At 38.1% G+C, this 25,699-nt stretch overlaps 1 protein-coding gene and 1 long non-coding RNA gene across 2 annotated transcripts; both read right to left on the bottom strand.

Annotated features, from left to right (window-relative positions):
• Window positions 1-1,487: 1,487 nt before the first annotated feature.
• Window positions 1,488-3,850, bottom strand: LOC148021280 (uncharacterized). Its single transcript, XM_087698120.1, has 6 exons — window positions 3,527-3,850; window positions 3,227-3,324; window positions 2,828-2,942; window positions 2,231-2,355; window positions 1,903-1,976; window positions 1,488-1,795 (listed from the first exon to the last, which is right to left on the bottom strand). The coding sequence occupies exons 1-6, from the start codon at window positions 3,624-3,626 to the stop codon at window positions 1,714-1,716; spliced, it is 594 nt and encodes a 197-aa protein (XP_087554246.1). The 5' UTR covers window positions 3,627-3,850; the 3' UTR covers window positions 1,488-1,713.
• An 11,351-nt stretch (window positions 3,851-15,201) lies between these two features.
• LOC148021279 (uncharacterized) lies at window positions 15,202-22,758 on the bottom strand. Its single transcript, XR_015694699.1, has 3 exons — window positions 22,413-22,758; window positions 21,073-21,156; window positions 15,202-15,511 (listed from the first exon to the last, which is right to left on the bottom strand). It is a non-coding gene; the product is annotated as an uncharacterized LOC148021279 (long non-coding RNA).
• Between the last annotated feature and the right edge of the window lie 2,941 nt (window positions 22,759-25,699).

The raw sequence follows: 25,699 nt of genomic DNA, 5'->3' as shown, positions 1-25,699 counted from the left end.
AATGTGAGCTGAACCTACAATCCTTATTCCACCATCTGTCCAACAAAAATCAAGTTCTTAGTTATGTTTGTGCATGTAGCACATCAACCAAGTACTTTATTTTACCATCTTGTGTACTAAGGGAACATCTCCAATTATGTGAGTAATGGGACTATCTCATCCTCTTGCTCCACATATCTTGGAGACTCTCCATTGTGCATCTCTCTTAACCACTCTTCATGATAAGTCATGTGGTTAAATGCATCCAAGTCTACATAGCATACGTCATTCTTAGATGAACCATTAGCAATCATAATACCGATAAAATGCTACATTAGAAAAAACTGCTCACCTCGGTCAACTAACTTGCAATACCAAAATGGAGGCTAAAACAACCTCAAATGGCAAAACACAACACAAGTTTTCCTACATGGCTTATTTGTAGTATATACACTACTCTTCAAGCTCTTTAGGTTTCATTGCAATCAAAGAATGCAGCCTTGCCAACCTTAAGTTAGTCATCGCTTGCTAACTTTTTTTCAGACTTTGTCACTTTTACCTCAGTTTTCAATTGAGCTTTGTGCAGCCATAGGACTACTTTTACACTATGTAAACATATAAGAGAAGAGAAAGGTGAGACAATGAAGAGGACACATACACAATGGAGTCTTGAGCACATAGAGAAGTAGGACTAAAATCCGAATCTTCTTTCACTCAAAAGAACTTAGTCTATAACATGATGAAATACTAAAATGAAGGTACTAAAACATATGTATATGTGCTCACTAAGTGTGAAGCTACTAATGATAAATGAGGTGACATAATGAATGAACCCACTAATGATAAATGAGGTAACATACTGAATGTGCCATAACCAAGATTTCACTATGTGGGTATAGTCTAGTTGTAGAATCATTGGTGTATCCTCCATGTTGGTTACTTAACGTACTAGTGAGTAAAGTACTGCCATATCACCAAGGTGTATAGTGGCTATCAGCTCATGTGGAGCTCGACATCTCAACATGTAAGCTTGATTTCACTTGGGGAGACACAAAGAGGGAGAGAGAGAGAGTTGAAGGGGTGAAAACTATGAAAAATTATCCATATCATGTGTGTTCCAAGGGTGTAAACATAATCCTTTTCTTAAATGCTATAAGGAAATAAAATGGTCCATTTTCCTTAAGAAACTTATGGAATTTTTGCAAATTGTAATGAAAAACCCCTTATGTAAATGAAATCATATAAATTTTACTTATAAATAAAATAAGTATTTTGTCGATTGCACGTGCTATACTTATATCTTTTGAGGGGGGTGTGTGTGTGTGTGTGTGTGTGTGTGTGTGTGTGTGTGTGTGTGTGTGTGTGTGTGTGTGTGTGTGTGTGTGTGTGTGTGTGTGTGTGTGTGTGTGTAGAGAGAGAGAGGGAGAGGGAGGGAGAGCACTTTGACTTGAGAAATGAAACCTTATGACTTGGTAAAAAAACCTTGCCAAAGTACTTTCTCATAGAACTGAAATATAATTTTGCTCTAAATGTTTCTAAAACTTTGAACAACTTATTTGTATACAATAAGATTAGCATTGATTGTTCTAAATACACCTTATATATTCATAGAAAGCCTCTATATAAAATAAAAATCTATTGGAACATCTCCATCCATATTGTGAGGTAAATTGATTGATAGGCCTTCTTCTATGTAAGTTAAGCCTATAGAAGGATTTGTTTGGCTTTATGAGATCACAAAGAACTCTTTCTCTTTCTTAGCTTGTAAGCATCATAATATTTTGGTTTTTCCAAAATATTGTGCACGTACTCTTTCCTATGTATACAAAAGAAACATATTGTTAAGATTGAAAAATCAAGAGAATAAGCCTAACTAGCTTGTATGTTTTGGACTTTCAAAGGATATATTACTTCTCTACTCACCTAACCTCCAACTTATCTCCAATAGGTCTCAATACATCTACCCTGCTTGGAATATCCTTGTACAAAAGCACTGCCTGAAATTGCAATTCTTTTGTCACTCTCTCTGGATGGAAGCTCCCAATCAATATGCGAAACACAGAGAATTTACTAGTATTTTCATTCTTAGATTCAAAGGGAAGCTCTCAATAAACATGCCAATAACAAATCTAGTATATTTAATTAATGAGGATTGGATAAAGGTATCATACTTTGATCGAGAACACATAAAGCACGAGAAAATGGGAGTTTGAAGTTAGACAATGATTATCTAGAGTAGAATGCTTCATACCTTGATGTAGTTGTTAGTGTCTAGTGTGAAACGATGGTACATGCCTGGAACAAGAGTGATCATATCACCTTTGTTCACTTTAAAGCGTATCCAATTATGGTTGTAGTCACGAATATCCCAATACCCTAGTTAACATGTGGCAATTAGGACCTTCAACACATGGCTTTTGACACCCAATTTGCAACTATCACACCAAAAGAGAAACTAAAGCACTTTATCATTGACTACAAAGTTTTCTAAAGCATGGATTACCCTTACTTAAATATATAGCCTATCTTGTGAACTAAATGCATAAATTGAACAATCACATGTTAGGGTTTTTATCATTGACTACAAAGTTTTCTAAAGCATGGATTAGCCTTACTTAAATACATAACCTATCTTGTGAACTAAATGCATAAATTGAACAATCACATCTCAGGTTTTTTATGTATAACTTTCTTTAATATTGCTAGACGTCGGGCATTGCATGATCCATTGGTACTGCCTTGCAAGGGTATTTGAACGAGTGGTTTATCTTAATTAACTTGAACTAAGGTGGTGATGATGATAATTAAATTAGATGGCGATATATATATATATATATATAAGTAGTACCACTGCCGTCGAGGATAACTCGGCTCTCTTCGTAGGGATGCAAATGCTCGTGAAAGAATTTCTCAGTCTTCTGCTCGAAGTCTTCCATGGCATCGGGAGCTACAGTTAACGTCTCCTGCAGCAGTGGATCATCGAATAATCAAACGAACTCAAGTGCGACAACATTGAGCATATTAGGAATATAAGTAGTGGATGATCAAATCAAGTTGATATTAATTGTATTATAAGTAGTACGAGTAGTAGCTGCAGAAGTAGAGCAAATATAGTGCAATCTAGCTAGCAATCTTAGTGATAACGATTCGATTCGAGTAGACGTGAAAGAGATTGCTGATCTTTACTGATGTTTATAGCTGTTTGCTCTTAATCGTAGATTGCTCGCGATTACTTCTTAATAATTACCGAGTGAAGGAAGCCATGTTCCTGTTTGATTCTATGGAGGAGAGCGGGGTCGTAATCCCAGTTGTCTGTGTCTATCTGCCAATGCGAAACCCCCAGCTCTAGAAAACAACATTCCGATCAATATTTCAAAGAGTAGGGAGGCAAGTGAGATAGCCGCTAGCGTTAAAGTAAATATATGAGTAAGAGCATATCAGATCATCGAGGGATCGGAACACAGCATTGATTACGTGATTAAATACGATGATTTAGTAATTATACGTCGCTATTCGTGACGCGTGATCATAATGGGCTAATAATCACCTTGTAAGTAGGCCTCTGAGACAGGACGGTTCGGAGAGGATTTGTGAGGTAGCCTACGGTCCTCAACGTCAACGGCGGCATCAAAAACCCAGGCTTCCATAGTAATTACGGTCAATAATATGATGACGGATCCTGTAGGCTGTATTTACAGGGCAGTACTGATGTAATGAGTGGATGTGGTCTCTGCAGTTAGATAAGTAGGGTTGGCGATACACACGTTGCGGAGCAACTAAATCAGCAAGCTGATAATGCAGTGACGTATTATGATTATAATCATGATCATGGAAGCCGAGCACACACACACACTCTCTCTCTCTCTCTCTCTCTCTCTCTCTCTCTCTCAGGAATCACATATGCATAGTAGCATACTTCAGCACTGCACTTGCTTACTAATTTATATACACAGACGCACAAGGTTCTCGTTCTTAGCAATGATCGTTGACTCTCTCTCTCTCTCTCTCTCTTATATATATATATATATATATGTATGTATGTATATGCCTAGCCTCTAGGCCCTAACCCATGCCTTTGACTTTCCATTCCGAGCAACATGGACGGCTCACAACTTGTGGCACACCGAAGTCCAAATCCCATTGACTTTTGATTGCCCACCCTTCCATCTCCCATCCAGGTGGTAATCGGTAGGGTATCATGATGTCATATGTGAGAGAGAGAGAGAGAGAGAGAGAGAGAGAGAGATTCCTTCCCTCCTTTCTTTACATAATGACACTATCCATCCTAGTGGCTTTCCCTATTAGCACATCGCCCACAAGTTGTGAACCGTCCTAGTGACACTATCCATCCTAGTGACTATCCAACATGACACTCGCATCCTAAGGAACATATACTCCTAGCCCCCTCTTCTTGCAAACTTTTAAGGAAAACCTTCAAATTTTAAAGAAGGCCTAAAGCTATAAAATTCTTCACTATAATGACAAATACAAGTACTTATTCAAAAATCCGTGGTCCAAAATTTTGCATTTTTGAAGTTTTTTGTATACCAACAATGTTTTTCGTGAATATTGTCCTAGCATCTTCAAGTATTACACATAGTGATCTCTTACTCTGCCAACCTTGGAGGTGTTCCACATAGACTTGTACTAGCCCCACCACCTTATCAAGACATAGCTAGTAAACATTTCCTACATAACTAATTTCTCATATGCTTAATATATGTGAAAGTTTAAGGTCCATATCCGCCAATGTTGGAAAATAAGCCAATATAGAAATCTTGACCCTCGATGTTTTATAAGATGTTTTATAGTTCTTTCTTAGATTTCGCAAGTTTATGGATCATATTAGCTACAATAACCTTGAATTTTAAACTTAGAACATTTCTCTAAAACTTTCACGATGTTTTTTGAATTTAACATTTTATTTGATACCAAATCTTAGTATTTGATGACAACTAATTGGTCCCTCATTCCATACATCACACTCATCTCAACAAAAAGAATGATCCCAAATATTTCGCCTGGAATGTAGCAATGCTCATCCATATATAAGGAATGAATTTTCAAGACATGCCAATGATGCACATGCATTCAAGCCATGACCTTAGAATGTCACATCTCTTAACCAAAAGAAAACTTCTCACTTGTTATCAAGTTTCTATAACCTTTCGCTACCTCCACAAGTAGGCATTGACTAATACAACATAAACCTAGTCACATCATGACTCCAATCCAAGAAATCCATGAAAATGGTATGGAGGAACAAGTCATTTATTAGAAAAATATTATCCTTTTACATGACGTTAGCCAAAAAAGCATCTCTTTTTTCATGCCTACCATTCCCTAAAAAATATCCTCTTTCACAATCAAGCCTCACATTATTAATGCCCCACATTCAAAGCTTTTCATTTGTATAGTGCGCTATCCTTGCACCTTTGAAGTAACTACTTTATTTCACAAAGTTTCAAAAATGACCTTCATCAAAGCCATGCATTCTTATCAACCATAGCTTTTACAAGAAAAAGAACTTTTAGTCGTATTTACCTTTATGCTCTCTTTTATCAAAGGCATGCATGCATTAACTTATATACAGCTAAAAGTGATAACATGTTCTTTAAAATAAGGAATTAAAAAAGTTATGGTATGTATCTCATTAACATTTTCTTTGGTGCACCTCTCATGGACAATTAGCCTTAAACATTTGCATCCATAAACATGTCTACTAGTATATGCACAAGAAAATGTTACTACACGGGAGGATTAGGCCCATAAACAACCCTCTTGCTGCATTTTTTGAACTTCAAAAAAAAACTTACAAACGTATCTATAGTCATGATGAAAAGCTTGTCAATTGACCTACACCCAACATCGTTTATCTCACATCTTATGAACGAAATTTTGTATGACTTTATAAATGCATTTTTTCTACAATTTTCACAATCAATATATTGAAACGATTACAAGTGTGCAACACAAGCAAAAAGAAACTAGGGAGCTGCCATGGATCCCTTTAAGAGCCTATATATAATTTTATATTATAGAATATGTGGCTAAAGTTCTAGCTTAGACTTTAAATTAGAAAGTGAGGTGATTTTTAATCTAAATTTAAAAAATATTATAATCATTCTGGAAAATATTTCGAATGACACTCATGAACATATAAAACTTTAAAAGTGTTTTCTTTATACTAATAATGATTTTTTAAAAAGTATAAGAGAATAGTCAAGGTGCCTTGGATCCCTTATTATATCATAAGAGATCCTTAAGATGGTGTGTGCTTATAACTAACCCTTCATCACTTGAAAAATGTTAGTACTACATTTGGCTGAAATGTAAAAGTATCTATAAATAATGTATCACCTATTATTTGCATTAAAGCTTCGAATAATAGACATGAGATTCTTATTATATATATAAACACACTTAAATAGATATCATAAAACACAATATGAGAACAAGATATTTTCACATTTGAATAAAATAAGGAAAAAGTCTGGGTTCCTTGATCTATTACTACATATATAGATATACTACTAGGAGGCACTTACATGAGAGGATAAGTGCCTTAAATAGTTATCCCTTGTGTGCATGACAAAGGGATGAGTGCCTTAAATGTGTTGGGGGTAAAGGCGCCTCCGCCTAGTCGCCCATGTATTACTACACTGACAGTACCCACCACTGCACACTATAGGTGGCGGGCGCCCATCATAGTCACTTATTCTTTATTCTTTTAGTGACAGTTTGAATAAAGGAAGGCCCGGCCACCTATAGTGTGCCTTAAATAGTTATCCCTTGTGTGCATGACAAAGGGATGAGTGCCTTAAATAGTTATCCCTTGTGTGCATGACAAAGGGATGAGTGCCTTAAATAGTTATGTCATGCTTCTTCGGGCTTGGCAATGCACTTGGCAATGGTCTCTAACTTCGGTTGAAGCCTCCTTGATCATTGGCATCAATTTTGAGTCTGATCTATACATTCCTAGGACTGTTTATAGCAATCCCATAGTCATGTTATGCAGAAGTAACATTGGCATCTAATGCTATGTTTGTTTAGGCACTTCTACTTAACTGGTTTGAAACCTATTAATGCCCGATTGTTTGGGAAATGCGATTGTTTGGGAAATGCAAGGCACATGTTATGCCATCATTTTGAACTGATTTTCTTGCTGAAAATACTCAGTTTTGAACAGTAAATCACTGTTGTTCCACAGTGGGCTAAAGCCTATTATCTCATGTTTGGTTATACCTATTGGTTTCGGACTATGTCTTTGGGATATGCAATGAAGTATTGACCTTCCGGGTATGACATCGAGCTTGTCTTTGGTTCCAGAATGCTTTTGAGCTTGTATTAAGCTCCAACTTGGTTGTTCTTCACTGGCATTTGGCTTCAATTGGCATGCTTTAGACTGATCTATGCCTATTGTCACTGCTTGACATTTAGGCCTCTTGCATTTATGCTTTGGTCAGATATGGATACCATTTGGTTTGCCCATGCTTGACAGTTACTTGGAGCTTCATCTTCAGATGTATTTGAGCATTTTGGATCTACTGGGCATTACATTTGGTTGTCAGTTACATGCTCTTTGAATGCTAAATTCAAGCTTATGCTTTACGAGTCTAAGATAGCTTGAGATTTATGCTCCGAATGTACTCTATTGGGATTTGGCATGTCTGATGCTATGTATTTGATGTATTAGAGTGTTGCTTGCTCTCTTTGCATGTGACTTCACTTCTAATGGGATCCTCTTGGTATATTCGAATGTATGCAAAGTCTACAGGCACTTATCTCTGTCACAGGTTTGTCAGTTTTATATGTATCTTGGATGGTTATGTATTGTGCTTCTTGCTCTATCAGTTATGCTTGTACTTCGTCTCTTCTCTTACCCCGAGACCCATTACATGCATGACTTCTGGACCTATGAGATGTCTCTTGTCTGATAGGTTATTGGTTTGACAGTTCTTGGTACCTTCTTGCCCGTGGAAACTCACTATTGGATGTATCTTGTTACCTAGCAGTTGCAGTGACATATGTATCAGTAATTGCTTCATTTTGGAACAATTTTACATACTGCTATCATTTATTATAGCAAGATGAAATCTGTAGATTTTGAGCACTTCTATGAGGGTAATGCTTACTATTTTATGTTATCTTGGTCATATTTGGTGGACAAGTGCTTCTCTTGGTGAAATCCACCCTTTCAACTAGTTTTAGCAGTGGTTTTAGTATATTTCTTGCTAATTACAACAACTTGCAATTTTACTTTTTTGCTTTGATTTGAGACAGTATGGCTGGTCATTTGAAAGATACAAGTCTCTTTAATATTGCCAAGTTGGACGGTACCAACTATGGGTATTGGAAGTCCCAAATATGGCAGGTTTTGGTACAGAAGTTGTAGATTAGACCCTTGCGTTTCAAGGGTGTCAAAGTTGAGGATATGGATGATGATGTTTGGATAGAAGTTGATGAGCTATGCAAGTCTACCATTATTTTGTCACTCTCAGAAGAGGTCCATCATAATGTTGTTGAAGATAAGAATCAGAGTGCATGGGATTTATGGGAGAAGATTCAGGAGCTTTATATGAAGCAGAGTCTTGCGTCACAAATGTATTGGCTGAAGCAGTTAATGGACCTTCGCATGAAGGAGGGGACCTCCCTTTCATCTCATTTCAGTTAGTTTCATGGTATCATGAAGAGTCTGTTGTCACAGGAGGGTATTGAGTTCAAAGATAACTTGCACCCGTTATTTCTGCTTGGCACCTTGTCTGAATCATGGGAAGTCTTTTATACTGCCATATACACAAACAAGCTTGATGGGCTGAAAATCAAAGATGTTGAGAGTGCGTTATTGATGACTGAGGAAATCAACAAGAGAAACAATGATGCTTCCCGCTCTTCACATGCATTGATCGTTAGAGGTGGCAGAAATGGCATGCATGATAATGATCATAAGGGTACGAACTCTCAGAAGTCCAATTCCAAGTCATGTGGTCGCAGTAAGTCCCATGAACGAAAGTTTGATCTTACCTGTCATTATTGTGGGAAAGCAGGACATATTAGGCCACAATGCCATAAAACGCGCGATGATAAGCGCAAGGAAAAGGGAAAAGAAAAAGTGCAAGAAAAATCTTCTGAGCGCAGTATTGTACCTACAAAGTCCAATGTGAATATAGAAGAGGTTAATGTCATGCAAGCCACTGATTCAGATGATGATTACATACTTGCAGCTTTTTCATGCGATGCCTTACAAGCTTCTGAGATACATTCTATGTATGCGCAGTGTGGGCTCTTGAAATTGAGTGCGTCCTTTTATATAACACCCTGTCGAGATTGGTTTCATACCTGTCGTACCATGTATGGTTCTGTGCTCTTTGTGATGACAGGTCTCTTGACATTGTGGACATTGGAGATGTTAGGCTACAGTTTCCTTTTGGTAGCTCTTTTGTTTTGCATGATGTACGCCATGTACCTGCGTTGACTCGCAACCTTATGTCAGTTGGACAGCTTGATGATGCAGGGTATTTTGTGTCTTTTGGAGACTCTGCATGGAAAATTACTCGTGCCAGGCTTGTACTTGCAAGAGGTGCCAAGTCTAGCAACCTCTATCCCTTACTTGTATCAGGAGCTACATTGGATCATATTTTGTCTATGGATTCTATTCCCCATGTATCCCTTTGGCATGCTCGTTTGGGACATATGTCTCTTAAAGGAATGAAAATGCTATGTGCTTTGCAATATCTTTCGTCTTTTGAATCTCCACATTTTGATTTTTGTGATCATTGTTTGTATAGTAAGCATACTAGAAATACGCATAAAAATTCTGGTATGAGCCCTTGGCTCTTGTGCACTCAAATGTATGTGGGCCCATGCCTTGTCAGTCACTTGGTGGGGCAAAGCACTTTGTTACTTTCATAGATGATAACTCACGTAAAGTTTAAGCTTATCCCATAAAGAGAGAAATCCAATGTCTTAGACACATTTCAGCGTTGGCTTGCATTGGCAGAGAACCAGTCTGGGAAAAGGCTCAAATGCCTAAGGTCAAATAATGGGGGTGAATATACATCGCATGCTTTTGAGCAATTTTGTGACGAGCGGGGTATTAAGCGTCAATTAACCGCCCGTTACACCCCACCCCAGAATGGTATGGCTGAACACATGAATATGACCATTCAAGAAAGGGTCTGTAGTATGCTTAGCCAGGCTAGCTTACCGTAGCACTTTTGGACTAAGGCAGTTACTACTGCAATGCATCTCATTAACAGGTCATCTAGCAGTGGCATAGACTTTCAGATTACAAAGGAGGTATGGGCAAGCAAGTCCCCCCTCTTATGATCATTTGTGTGTCTTTGGATGTGAGGCATTCTACCATGTGCCCAAGGTCAAACGCAATAAGCTAGATCCTAAAAGTGTCAAACGCATTTTCATTGGCTATGGAGATACATTAGATAAGGGTTACCATCTATGGGATCCGTAAGCGCGGAAAGTGATCCACAACCATGATGTCATCTTTCATGAGGACAAAATGCATATGCAGCCTGAGAAAGTGGTTGAGGTGCGCAGAGTTATCTTTCAAGAGAAGCCACCTGCTCCCGTTGAGCCCGCTCCACGGCCAGCTAGACAGTGCGCAGCATCACCCAATGCTCATAGCCCAAATGCTAGACATGTTGATGTTAGACAAGATGTCAATCAGGTAGCACAGCCTGGGTTGAGGCGTTCTACTAGAGATAAACGCGATCTCCTGACCGTTTTGTGCCCTCTATGGATTATGTACTGGTTACAGATGCAGGAGAGCCTCTTACTTATGATGAGGCTATGCACAGGGGTAATTGTCACTCTTAGAAACGGGCTATGCAGTCTGAGCTTAACTCATTGCATAAGAATAAGAGGCTTTGCCATGCAAGTGGGTGTACAAGCTGAAAAGTATCCCTGGACACCCCAAGCTGACATACAAGGCTCGATTGGTTGCTAAGGGTTTTAAGCAAGAGCATGGTGTTGACTTTGATGAAATCTTTTCTCTTGTGGTCAAGATGACCACCCTACGCTTAGTCTTGGCCTTGGTTACACAGCTTGACCTGGACTTGTACCAGATGGATGTCAAGATGGCTTTTTTACATGGGGACTTGCATGATGAGATTTACATGGAGCAGCCTAAGGGCTTTGCAGACCCTGGCAGGGAACACCCAGTGTGCAAGCTAAAGAAGAGTCTATATGGCTTGAAGCAAGCACCTAGGGAATGGTACCATAAGTTTGATGCATTCATGCAGTCACAAGGCTACAACCGCAGTGCTATGAATCCGTGTCTGTACACGAAGAAAGCCCGTGACAGTTCTTTACTGATTTTGGTACTCTATGTGGATAACATGCTTTTAGCAGGAACAGCTCATGAGGAGCTAGATGCTCTTAAGGCTCAACTCACAAAGAGCTTTGAGATAAAAGATCTGAGACATGCCTATAATATACTTGGTATGTGCATTACGTGTGATAGATCTCAGGGACTACTCTATCTGTCATAGAGGAAGTACATTCATAAAGTCCTTGAGCGCTTCCGCATGCAGGATGTTAAGCCTATTGACTGTCTATTATCTTCTCATATGAAGGTTTCACAGGCCGATTGTCCGCAGACAGATGAGTAGAGAGCTGAGATGGCCAAGATTCCCTATGCATCAAATGTGGGCAGTCTTATGTATGCCATAATAGCCACCTGTCCAGATATTGCTTTTGCAGTTGGGGTTGTGGCATGTTATATGGCTACACCTGGCAAGAAATATTGAAATGCTGTGAAGGGTATCATGAGGTACTTGAAGGGCACACCAGATATGTGTCTGTTATGGCAGCCAGAACACAAGAGTCATGGGGTACACTGACTCTGATTATGCAGAGTACGCATGTAGTAGGAAGTCCACTTCTGGTTATGTCTTCACTTATGCTGGAGGGGCTATCTCTTGGATACGGCTCTTTCCACTACAGAGGCCGAGTATATTATAACCACAGAGGCTCGCAAGGAGGCTATCTAGTTAGGCCGTTTAATTGCAGACCTTGGTATGATAGATGCTATATCTACACTGCATTCGAATTCTATGAGTGTCATTCAGTTGGCCAAGAATTTGATCTTCCATGCGAAGACGAAACACATTAAGGTGAGGTATCACTTCATTCGCAAGGTCGTTGAGGTTAGATCTGTTGACCTTGTCAAGATTCTAACTGAGGAGAATCCTGCAGACTTGCTCACGAAAAGCCTCACTACCGAGCGCTTTGCCTTCCTTAGAAGATTGATGGGCATTAGATGAGATGATGTATTTTTTATCATCCTGTTGTACATGTATACATGTTGTACTGTCTTTTCTTTTTTTCTCTCACTGGCACAGATTCGCCTTTAAGTGGGAGGTTGTTGGGGGTAAAGGCGTCTCCGCCTAGCCGCCCGTATATTACTACACTGACAGTACCTACCACTGCACACTACAGGTAGCGGATACCCGTCACAATCACTTATTCTTTATTCTTTTAGTGACAGTTTGAATAAGGGAAGACCCAACCACACATTGTGGTTGTTGGAGTTCCCATTTGTGTCTCTCTCTCTTCTTGCTATTACTCTCCACCATAGCTCACTTCCAAGTAAGCTTCGATCCTTCTCACCTTTCAAAATGGTTCTCCTTCAGCATAGGACACATTCTTAAAAGTGGATACATTTCCTCTTAAGTGAAAGGTTGATGGGAACATCTATCTATTTTGGACATAAAACTTAAAAGTGTGAATGTGGATGAATCCATATGTGGGTGATGCCGCAACACCTACACTACAAGTATAAATGTCTACATGTTTTTTATCTTTAATAAAATTTTGATTATTTATTTTTTTATTATGGCTGGATATCTTAATTCAATTAATTATTCTACTAACAATACTTTTTTGAATGTGTGATAGCTAATATGTAGAGCAAATATTACAAATTGAATATATGCAGCATGCGCAAATTAATCCGAAGAATACTTTCTTATTTAGTGTTTGTTTCATAAGACACACTACCAATTAGTATATGGCATGCACACAACCATTTGTAATTGTTTATTGATATAATAGATTTATTATGAAGATATTTTATAAAAATAGAGGGCTCTCAATGCCAATGAGATATGCAACTATTAATAACCTCTGATTTAGTGAACTCAACTTTTATCAAAAGAGCGATATAAATGACCAACTTTAGGCAAAGAAAATTTCAATAAAATATTATAAATACATACATGGAGAAGCAATCCACTCCATGTATAGGAAAAAAATTGTATCCAATAGTATATCACTTCATTCTACTTGACTTTATCTTTGTCTTCTTTTATCTAATTTTGACTTTAAGTGAGTTGTACTATTCATTTTATGATAAAAGAGTGAGAATGAGAGTTTCTAACATTAACACAATATTAGTGAGTTTGGGAATCTCCCAATTTCTATTTTTTGAATACTAAAAAGGTGACACCCGAATAACATGCCCATAAGTTTCTCAAAACCATATGATGTAACCTATCATTGGAAAGTGCTTGAAAAATAGAATCTATTGAGCTAAGAGCGCTCAATTTGGAGTTATAGTATTCAAGTTATATGACAAATCCAAAGATTTGACCACATGTCCCAAACTTATGGGAAATTTTCATATTCCCCAATATGGTGTTCATTCGCTAGTGCGCATCTCGCATGCAATCTATGCAACAGTGGTATTAGAGCCCAACTTACCTCTTGATCTTCCGATCACCTACCCTCTTATGTAAAGGTGAGCTCTCTGAAGAAATTGGGCTCTCCAATTCAAATAGACTACACGACTAGATTCCTAGTATCTCAAAACCCCAAAACCCTTATCCATGCCTAAAAATCGCTTAGTTTCCACCAACATTGCAATCTCCCCTTCTTACTTCATGGTCTCTTCATCTTGGAACTTTCAAACCAAAAGAGAGCTTATTTAGACCTAGCTAATTAAGCTTGGGCTTAAGCTTTCAATCAATTTCACAAGAGGGGTATTTTTTTTTCGATGGCCAATTTTATGACATCCTCTTGTATCAAAACAATTTTTTGTGTATTAAAACTTATTAGTCTTAGTTGATCACTCTTTTACTTCTCAAACTTACTCTCCTTCATACTATGTTCCACATAAATCTCCTTAGTCTGCACAAGTCCCTGTGGACTTCTTGCTTGTAAGAGGTGATCTCTGCACAATCTATACAAGACTTCTAAATTTAGCCAAAACCCCATCATAAAGCCTTGCAATTTTTCCCAATCCACATCTATATACACCCTAGGGGTATGTTGCCAAGAGGCACCTACACGAGGGGATGAATGCCTTAAATGGTTCTCCCTAATGTGCACAATGAAGAGATGATAATCTTAGATGGTTCTCCTTTAGTATAGAGCGCATTCTTAAGAGTGAATGCATCTCCTCTTAAGTAAAAGGTCAATAGAGATACCTATTCTTTTTGGGTATAAAATTTGAATGTGTAAACATACATGAATCTGTCTATAAGTGATACCACAACATCCACATCACAAATGTTGTCATTTACGTGTTTTTGATATTTAATAAAATTTTGATTATTTATGATTTATTATGGCTTGCTATCTTAATTCAATTAATTATTTTACTCTCAATAATTTTTTGAATTTGTGATAATTAACATGTAGAGCAAATATGACAAATTGAATATGTGTGATGCGCAAATTAATCTAGAAAATACTTTCTTATTTAGTGTTTATTTAATAAGACGTATTGTCGATTAGTCTATGGTGTACACACAATCATTTGTAATTATTTATTGATATGATAGATTTATTAGAAAGATATTTTGTAAATAATTAAGGACTCTCAATGCCAAAGAGATATGCAACAATTAGCATCCTCTGATTTAGTGAACTCAAACTCTTTTACCAAAAGAGTGATGTAAATGACCTACTTTGGGCAAAGCAAGATTCAATAAAATATTATAAATACATACATGAAAAAGCAACCAACTACATGTATAGGGAAAAAATTGTACCCAATAGTGCATCACTTCATTCTACTTTACTTTCTCTTGGTCTTCTTTTATCTATTTGTCTTAAGTGAGTCGTGCTATTCATTTTATGAGAAAAGAGTGGGAGAGAGCTTCTAACATTCACTATGTGCACATCTAACATTCGATTTACGCAACAAGATACCAAAAGAGCTCCAATCAAAGCTTGAAATAATAAGATATATTATTCCTATCAAATCTCCATCAAAGCTTGAACTAATAGACATTACAACGATGATACATTCTAATGATATACATAAAGAGTTTAGATTAGATCTCATACAAAAGAATAAGAGAATGGGGTATAAATTTGTACCTAATAAGTATATGTATGCATATGCCATACAATGAGTTGTTGCGCTGAAGAGTTAGAAGTCATGAATTGACTATGCTGGAACACTTGCAACGATCGATCTTCATCATGTGTGCAGGCATGTGGCCAATGGCAATATCTCTCTTGACTCACCTTGACCACTTAGTAGTAGGTCAAAACACTTTAATATCTGCAAATTATTTAAAATCCACAATAAGACTGACCACATAGAGTTTTAACTTTTCATTTATAAACAATTAAAGTGATGTTCTAAAGATCGGAAAGTATGAGATTTGTATACACAATGATATGCTAGAGTTTCATTGATGAAGGACATGCATACTATTTACCACTTTTTCTCTTTTTTTGCCTACACAAGAGATGATAGATGTAGAATTTTTACTGTAAAAAATGAGGTCCATCAACTATTAGTATAGCCCTTTCGAACATGACACGGACCTTATTTTGATACAAGGGGGTCCTTATTTGAAAATAAAAGCTTTTGTTCCTCCTTTCAATAGGATCTTCTACAATGTCGAACTCTAGTCCTAATCATTTAAGCATCTTATTTGCTTGTCCCAAGCTAGTTTTCTATTCTTGATCTCATGTGGTGTGTCTTGTCAATAGATACACCCAGGACCTTAACAAACTACTACAAAGCTTGAACTTTTTTGAGTCCAATCCATATTTTTGCATTGATAAACAATAGTGATAGTCCATCTTCCACAATTGGAGAAGGTCTATCTATATCTTCATCAGTATCTTGTTTAGATCTAACCTTTGTACCTAGACTACTTGAAAATTTTTCTCGTGTATAGGAGGATGTGCATTTCTCCCACTAAGTTCACATGTGCATCACCTTCATCAATGACCATCCACACTGCGAATTTCCACCCCTAGACTTTGTAGACTCTTTCCAATTCTGGTAGCTCTACCATTGTTGTAACTCTACCACTACTATCTTGACTAGCTTCTTCTACAAACCTAATAGTATGCATCCTTCTTTCATGACGCAAATCAAACAAACTCACTATTGTCTTGACTAGCTATTTCTACATCCATCATAGTAGGGTTGCTCCTCGCATCAACAAATCACTTATAAGACACTACCTAGTTCTCCTTAATCAGAAGCCCCAAATGATTCCTATGGCCCATTTATCTAAGCTTTAATCGACTAGTAAGATATTAATAGGACACTAATCAAACAGGTGGATAGATCTTCAAAACATACAAACATGTAACTTGTGGACGACATGTGGAAAATCAGAGTGCAAGCCAACATTGAAGTGTGCACATAAAAGCTCAAAAGTACAAGAACAAGTTTTGCTTATTGAGTTGCTCATGAGAGTGCAACTTGGGTCACTCTCACTCATCAGTTGATGTAGACCCATGGGCTGTTTATATAGCCCCAACTTGCTAGGGTTAGGGTTTCCCCTTTCCCTCAGGACCATTCACACCTACTTGCCCTTATCCACTCTTGCATAAAAAGAGTTCATATGCCTATACTCTCAACACCTCCCCTCAATGCCAGGTGGCATTGAAATACAAACCGTAAGAGAATGCCCCCCCTTAACCCAAACTAGGATGCCTTTATAGATCAAGCTACAAGGATAGTTATAGACAAAAAGGATACAGGACTCAAAAGAGTCGATCATCGGTGGATTTAGAGGCAAAATTGGCCTCCAACTCCTTAGATACTTCAGGATGGTTAGGACATTTACTCGTAATATGTCATGTCTTCTTACATTTATCACATTTCATCTTTTCTAGGTATTTTTTTCAACAGTTATTTACAATATGCCATTTCCTCTTACAAAAGATACACTTATTAACAACTATATGCACCAAGACTTGGTCACGCGATGTTGGAGTATATGTCTGACTGGTGCTTCTTTCTTTGTGATTCTTTTTTCTATCCAAACACGATTCGATGGTACTTGCCAAGATAGAATTGGGAATATTAGAAAGAGTTGTTACAAGTGTAGAAAAGACTTTTTGACTACTTTTAAAAAAATGGAAATAGCATCCTCATCATGGATTGGTGCTTGCACTGAAGAAAGTTATGTCATAAGGCCCTTCATATGAGAAATAAATTTTCACAAGTCTTCTCCTTCTCTATATTCCAAGCTAAAGAATTCAATCTTAAGGAAAATCTTAGTATTTTAACCTGTAGCACCATAGAGCTTTTCAAGCTCATCCCATTTCTCCTTGGCAGTGAAGAGCTGATCAACATGATGAATCAAGGATTCATTTAAGTGTAACATGATTATTGCTTGAGCACATTGATCATCCTCTACATCAGAAAGATTTATAAGATCAACAGCTCTAGTCCCTTGAATGAAAGGCCAATAACCTCTCTCCATCATTTTGTACTCAATGAGTACTTGCTAGGGGTGAAAGTCTTTGCCATCAAATGTAGGAATTTAAGAACAAAGGTCGGCATAGACTGAGGCCATAGGAAAGTCTTACTACTTGCTTAGTGCAAGCAGTAGTATCTAATCCTTTGGGAATTTGAGGATGAAGATCAACATAGGCTGAGGCCATAGGAAGATCTTACTACTTGCTTAGTACAAGCAGCATTGTCTAATCCTTTACAAAGGACCACTAGTGCAAGAACGACAACAATGTAGATTTTACAATTAAAACTTCAAGGTTGAGAATGGTTGAAAATTATACATATGGAGTATTTCAAAATAGGACTTAGGTGGTCCTTGCCTTCGGCCAACCCTTTTTTTATGTTTAACTGTTTTCCTTGGCTTTAGGAAGTGAACTTAGATTGCACTTTTGGCTCCTTGTGGCCTATTAGAGTTCTTGGTGGAAAAAGGCTGATCAATCAACTCTATGCTATGGGATGAATCAAAGGAGAGTACAATAATACTCATTTCTTTGATTTACCAACATCAAACAATAAGAAACATCAGCTAAATGTATCAGTAGTACTAAGAAGCACTGGTACCAACTTCTATTCTTCTACTCATAATGAAGGTCGATCTTTACAAGCTTAGTAGTGCCCATGGAATGAGAGGAAACTCTGCATTTGAGCTCCATAAGACACTAACAGATCCTGACAAGGGTTTTTCAGTGATTAGAATCATTATTGATAATGCCCAAATTGAAAAAAACGAGAATAAAAAAGCTTGAAGCTTCCTAGCTATGACTGCTAGGAAACCCACAGTTAGGGTTTTGCTAATTATGGGCAATAGAGAGAGAATTTCTCTAAACCCTCTTAGGTATAGATGGCCCTCTTAGGGGGCTATGAAAGCCCCATAATAGCCGCCTCCATTGCGCCCTGTGCTAGTCGTGATTGAGCTCGAAGCAAGTCACTACCAAAAACTGCGTCGAATATGTATCTGTTGCAATGCCATGCTCCTGTGTCCACAATGTCAAGGTTTTTCATGCCACACTGCTACGCCTTGACCTGGGGAAGCGATCTTTAGAAAGGATCTTGAGCTGAAATGCTCTCCTTTGCTCTCCCTAGGTCCTCCAACAGAGGTGGGTCAACCTGTGCCTATGGAGGTCAAGAGGTAAAATGAAGAAAATGAAGGCTCATGTGCACTTAGTGGTGTAATGAGGCTGAGAGAAGCTAAGTATCAAAGATTGCTTCGATATCATGTGAAAAATCAGAGTGCAAGCCAACATTGAAGTGTGAACAAGAGGGAGAGGAGCTCTCAAAAGTACAAGAACAAGTCTTGCTTATTGAGTTGCTCATGAAAGTACCACTTGGGTCACTCTCACTCATCAGTTGATGTAGACCCATGGGCTGTTTATATAGGCCCAATTGGCTAGGGTTAGGGTTTTCCCTTCCCCTCAGGACCATTCATACCTGCCTGCCCTTATCCACTCTTGCATAAGGAGAGTTCATATGCCTATAACTCTTAACACGACAATTGATGGGGATGCCCCACAAGAATTATTTAAGTTGATTATATTCAAACGTTTTGTTGATGAATGTCTATAAGAAAAGAAATAACTAGATACGACTAATTAAACCCAACCAGTAAGTGTAGTAGATGCAATGAAGGACACATTTAAACAAAATTCAGTCAAATCATATCCTTTCTGGATAATAAATGTCAACATAATAGTGTATCTTTGTTCTGGTAGCAGTGCCTCTATCAAGCTTCAGGGATGATATGGACAGGGCACCCAGGTCAACAGAAGAGGTGGAAATGGCAGGGATGGATGTATATTGGGGGAGTAGCTTCTAAGGTAAAGTGGGGGGGGAGGAAGGCCCTTTGGGTTGAGCAAAGCCTTGATGGTATGTAGCTGACTGATGTCGTGGGGTGTTGGCCAATACTCCGGGGGAGCTAGCATAGTGTGACCATAGGCTAGCCTTGGGGAGTTCGCACTAGAAGATGGGGAGGAAGAAGAGGAGCTTCTTCCACCACTGGTAGAGTGTGTTGCATGAGAAGCAATCCAGCTCTCAGCAACACCAGCCCTAGCTTCCTATGAACCTATAGTATTCATTGTTCTCTAGCTGATTTTGCACCTTTCCTTTGCTTTTTCTCTGTTTACAGTCAGACTATTTGAAGAATCGTTCCTCTCCTTCATTTATGGGGGCTACCTGCTGAGCTCATTGCTTATTTCTGCTGATTCGCATTATCTTTGCCTTCTCTCTACTTATAGTCAGAGTGTCTGATGAATCACTCCCTCTGCTTATAGTCAGTGTCTGGTTTTGCTCCTAATCTTTGCTATTTCTCTGCTATGAGTCTCAGATTATTGTCTGATGAATCATTCCCTCTACCATTTGTATTGCTCAATGTTTGTTTTCCAGTTGACTTTTGCACCTTCCCTTTGCTTTACTTCTCTTTTTTCTCAAACTGCCTACTAATGAATCGATATTTACTTTACTTCTTTTCAGATTGCCTAATGATTTAGAATCATTACTTTGCTACTTGTATTGCTCAAGGTCTGTTCTTATTCTTATTGTCAAACTGCTTGTCACCTTGCTTGACTATATTGCTCAACATCTGTTTTCTAGCTGATCCTGCACCTTTCCTTTGCTTTTCTTGTCCTACTCAGATTTAAATGAGGGCTTGGCTGACTCGGCCCAAGCATGGCAGCCAATGAGGGATTATAGTCATTGCACCTCCTAACTTTCACTGATATGCCCACACAGTGGGTTTATGCCATCCAATGCCATGGCATTGCTTGCTTCTTCAATGGTATGCATCTCCACAAACGCAAACTTTATCTCATGATTTATGTAGGCATTCGCTACACATCACCTAATACAATATTCCCACCAATTGTTTGCAAAATTTGGCCAAAATTTTTTTGCAATAGTGTGTTTCTTTACTAGAGGGGGTAGACTGCCAACATAGACCCATCTGTGTTAAGGGCATAACTTTAGTTGGTATTTCAGTAGCTGCAACTTCATTTCCCAATCCCAGCATCATGCTGGGAAGGAGTCCAATTGGTAGCAAGCCCAATGGAGTAGCACCTATAGCACAAGTTTTTATATAGCTCTCTATTGTGGAGCTTGCAAAAGAACATTTACTTGATCTGGTTTTCGTTGGCCATGTTCACAATTCTCAGATCTTCCTTGAAAGCATCCACCTTGGAGGCCAATGGTAGCAAAACACATCCTCCTCTATCCAGTAAAAGTGTATCCTCCTAGAGTAACTGCCTCACTCCCCACATTAGACAGCCAGCTGATTACAGACTCTTTCGCTACTTTAATGCCGAACTCTCACAAAAGCAGCCAAAAACAGAAGCCACCTTCTCTATTGTAAAAACAGGCACTCAAACCTGTTTGCCTCCAGTTTGTTGATGGAAAGTATGTCAAAGAATAGCTACCGTTCTTGCAACATGATGATCCCTCTTGCAGCAGTCCTGTAATCAAACAAGCAATTGTGCCAATCAGAATATCTGTGTACTTTTAACACATGCTCAGCGGTCGGTAACAAGAGCACCCTGCTTGTATGATCTAATAGGCTATTTTGAATCAAGCATGCAACTTTGAAGATTGAGCATCACACTGGGGTAAGATCTATACTCTCACTGCCCTTCTACCTTTTTTGCCTTATGATGGTTGCCACAGGCACACGACTTATCAACTGCTTCGTCTGACTAGCATGCACTTCTTTTGTCTTGCAAATCCTTAGTTAATTCCCACGTGGCAATATGCAAATCTCACATAGTCCTGGCTTCTTCCATCCTGTTTTCTCTTTCAAGTTTTGTTTGCAAGTTCTTGCCTGCCACCACCATCTACACAGATATTGCTTGTACACACATAAGCTCCTTCATCCTTTTCGTCCAAATTGCTCTGCACCTTTGAATACCAGTCTTCCAAGCTTTAGATTTGTACATTTTCTAGAAGCACCTCTACTAAGAAGCAGAGGTTTTATCCAAAGCTATGAAGACATTCTGCTTTCGCAATCTGAATTTCCAAGCGTATTAAATCGTTTCTTTTTGTTGGCATCATATGTACAATAATCCAGCACATTGACTCTGCCGATAAAATCAGTGGATTCATCAGGTTTGAGTAATGGTGAAACCGTGCAAGTACAATGAATAACCATCAGGTCAAGAATTGTCACATGGTTTTCTCAGATAAATATAGTATAGTCAAGTCTTCATGATCCAGTAACATGGACAGCATGAGAAGACCAACTTTATCTGCTTCAAACCTGCTGTACAAGAGGTCCATGTATTATTCATTGTGTACATGCTCATCAGGAGAATCAAGTCACCCTGGAATGTACCCCCATCAATGTCTCCGCTTTAAATATGCTCAACCATTCATCAATCCCACACAGACCTTGCTGATAAAAACCCTTCATTCTACTTTGTCATCATGTAATGCTTCAGACCTGGCGGCTAGATTAAAACCCTTCACATCTCCTGAGCCTATGGACCTAAAGGCCAGAAACTAATCATGGATGTGTGATGCTCCACGTTGGAGTGATCCCATGGCAGGTTCTAAAGCTCTTGAAATGCATCCCTCCCTTATCCCAAAGGCTTGTATGATATATAAGCAATGATCAGTACCATAGTCATGAACGATTGGGCCAAAAGACCTTGATGTCTAGCACCCACTTGCAATAGAAATTTAGATTTTAGGCCTTGAATGTTGAAACAGAAGTTACCTTTGAATATAGAATCATTTCTTTGATACCAAATAGCCCAAAGGAAGTGTGCTACATTGGGGTATAGGTAGAATAGGCACGTCTATCCAACTCAGATCCCATAGGAGCCAGTAGCCTGTCTCTCTCTCTCTCTCTCTCTCTAATCCCATCTAGCACATGAACAGGGCAAGGCACTGGGTCGTTTCTCCTCTCATACTGCCTTGGAGCCGTTCTCGCCTGTTGGCACATCCCAAGACCTCGAAAAACAATTGTGTTTTCTGTAGTCGAGACTGAAAACCCCTTCCTCTACTTCAGATGCCTGCTGCCTCTTTCTTTTTCTTTTTCTTTTGGGGAGAGAAAGGAATGAAATTTTGAATAATGCCTCCTCATGTACACACCCATGTACACACACCATGCGCTCAAACCACAAGACCTATACCCCTGTTTGTGCCTCCTTTCTTTTTTAGAAAGCCCATGTCACATGCAAACCAAGCACATAAATGTATGCATAAATATGTATTTACACCATATTTGATCCAATGTTATACATCATCACACTATTGCATAGTACAATCATATCATAGGCAAGTCACCACATATACATCATACTGATGTTCATATGTACACATCACGCACCTAGTCGAGAAGCAAGGGCACACATAGCCAATACCCCACCTAACATATGCCTAGGACCTAACTGAGGGAGATGACTGACATGTTAGGGACGGTATGTATGGTTTTGTTCCAAAAATTCCTCAAAAATTTTCATTTAAAAGTTTTTGTTTTCACTACCAAATGAGTGGAGATAGAGATCGTGAGAGGATAGTGACAAAGATAGTGATAATGGATATTGGAGGTTAAAGATAATGTTGAAAGTAGAGAAAGGGATGGGAGAAGCCATGGCATTGTCACATGATTGGGCACTTATGATAGACATTAATGCACAACTCCGAAAAGAATTCATACATTCCCTATTGCATGCTATTTTCACATTAATTATTCTACCTATGATGTTTTCCATGAACTTACTTAAGCACGCTTGTGTTTGTGACCTAACTTATGTAAGGCATGCACCTAGCTATGGTTATTTAAATTACTTTAGGATGGGGACTTAAGCTATTGTGAAAGGACATGATGTGAACCCACACAAGCTATGGTGTGGTATTAACAAGTAAGAAAGAATAAATGGCAAGCCTTAGAAATAATGGTTAGAACAGGGTGCTCAAGCATATTGTGCTTCGAAGAAAAGATGTTGTTTGAGATCATATCATGTATATCAAACACTCAGTGCTTAGAAAGGGAAGATGTATGCATTGAAATATTCAATGTCTATATTGTGCCTAACCTTCACCTTCTCTATGCACATGCTTGAAAGAGAACCCATGTTGATAACAACCTCTTTTCAATGACTAGTGCTACACCATGTATATGGGTGTACCCTGGAACCTCTCCTCCTTACAAGCTCCCTCTATACATGTTTCTTGCATCTCTTTCATCCTACCACTTGCCCACCCACCCCTACTAAAACAAAACTCTGCTGCCCAATCTCTCCTTTCAAAACTATCAGTTTCTTGTGTGTTAATAAGAGTATCATCTCTTTGGATACTGCATGCATGTGTGTATGCACGAATGCATGCATGCATATGCATGGATACATTTCTATAAAATATTTCATATGTGTATGAAAATGATGGGATATGTCAATGTATATGTGTTGACCTCTAATTTGTATGTATGTGTTTTGTGTGCTCATGCTTTTATAGAGTTGCACATTATATATGTGTGCATATGCCGAGCCATTAGTTTAATACACTATTGTAGATACACAAAAACACGCACATACACATAATTCGTGTGTGTATATGTCTCATGTGTATGTACACACATGTTTACATATATACACACACAATTTTACATCAACACAGTGTGTATATGTCTCATGTGTATGTACACACATGTTTACATATATACACACACAATTCTACATCAACACAGTGCATATTGTCATTATGGGCTTTGATGTGTGTGCATGTGTGTGTGTGATTTGTTTTAAGGTGTATATTTATTTGCCCATGAAATTGTATTTGACATAAAGATACGTGCATGTTTGTATGTATGTTCATAATATGTATTGGATGCATATGTGTATCTATGTGGATCATGTGTATAGACATGTATGAGTGGTAGCATACATATGTGTATACATGTACCTATAAACATGCACATATACATGTGTGTGCATGCATGCATGTGCAGAAAAGTACAAAAGCAAGGGTATGTTGGTAGAATAACCCATTGCCTAGTTAAAGTTACATCCATAACAAATGTAGTAAATTCATGATCTATAGATTTTGCATTTACCAAGTCTTATAGGAAAATACTTTTCTAGTCAAAGGGCGAGATAAGTGTCTAGGTCAAGGACATCAATTTACTAGTTATAGCTAGGAAAATCCTATATTCTCAATTAACTACAAAGATTGTATGTAATTTGCTAGTTAGAGGATACTAACATACAATCTGCTAGTTAGATTATACTAATTTATTGGCTATGAGTAGTGAAACCTAAAATTTCCTAGCTATCTTAGTATTATAACTAGTTTTGCAACAACTTACTATATAATGTTGTTCTAATTTTCTAGATAGTAACTAGAAAAAGGGATTTACTAGGTAAAAGAACCTCAAGAAGCCAAAATTCTCTAGTTATAACTAGGAAATGTTGCATCCTTACTAGTTTGGTTGATGTTCTTACTAGTTATAATATGAAATAGTGGTCTAGAGTTCCTTGTGAGTGCGACATCGTTCGTATAGATCGATGAATAGATTTGCCTACCTGTGTAAAGGTCTTTTGATTTGGCACATCCCTGCAAAAGATGGCTTCACGCATCTACGTCACAAAACTACAAGAGCCATTCTTATTCATAAGCCAAGACTATTCATTTTGCCATGGCACAAGAAACCTGTGAAAGCTCGAGTTAGCTAACATCTAATAAGGATTCATATTCTTAGGCTTCTACATATGTGTCAAATTGTGCTACAAGAGTTCCTTTCTGTACATGGATGTGGGTTTTGATATGTTGATGGTGCCTCTTTATCAAAGATTTTCTTTTAACCTTTCAAAGAAAAATCACACGAGATGTGTTATCCTAAAATTTTGTTGTTAGTTTCATGGTTGAAAATCAAGGAAAACTTTCACCCAAGTTTAAATGTTGAAGCTTGAAAGAAATTCTCTACATTAGAGGAAATCTTTGAGTTTAGATGTAATAACTTTTGGTCTACCAGATGCAAGCCCCATATGTGCATTATTAGTG

Source organism: Lygodium microphyllum, chromosome 18, assembly GCF_053477565.2.
Source record: "Lygodium microphyllum isolate KBCC chromosome 18, Lygodium_microphyllum_v1.1.10, whole genome shotgun sequence".
In the NCBI taxonomy this organism is placed as follows: domain Eukaryota; kingdom Viridiplantae; phylum Streptophyta; class Polypodiopsida; order Schizaeales; family Lygodiaceae; genus Lygodium; species Lygodium microphyllum.
This window is presented reverse-complemented; position numbering and strand designations above follow the sequence as displayed.

Coding starts and splice junctions, on each gene's coding strand:
- LOC148021280 (XM_087698120.1), bottom strand. CDS start 3,626: ATGGAAGCCTGGGTTTTTGATGCCGCCGTTGACGTTGAGGACCGTAGG. Junction 1,977..2,230: donor ACACTAACAACTACATCAAG/GTATGAAGCATT, acceptor TTGCAATTTCAG/GCAGTGCTTTTGTACAAGGA. Junction 1,796..1,902: donor GGAGATAAGTTGGAGGTTAG/GTGAGTAGAGAA, acceptor TTGTATACATAG/GAAAGAGTACGTGCACAATA.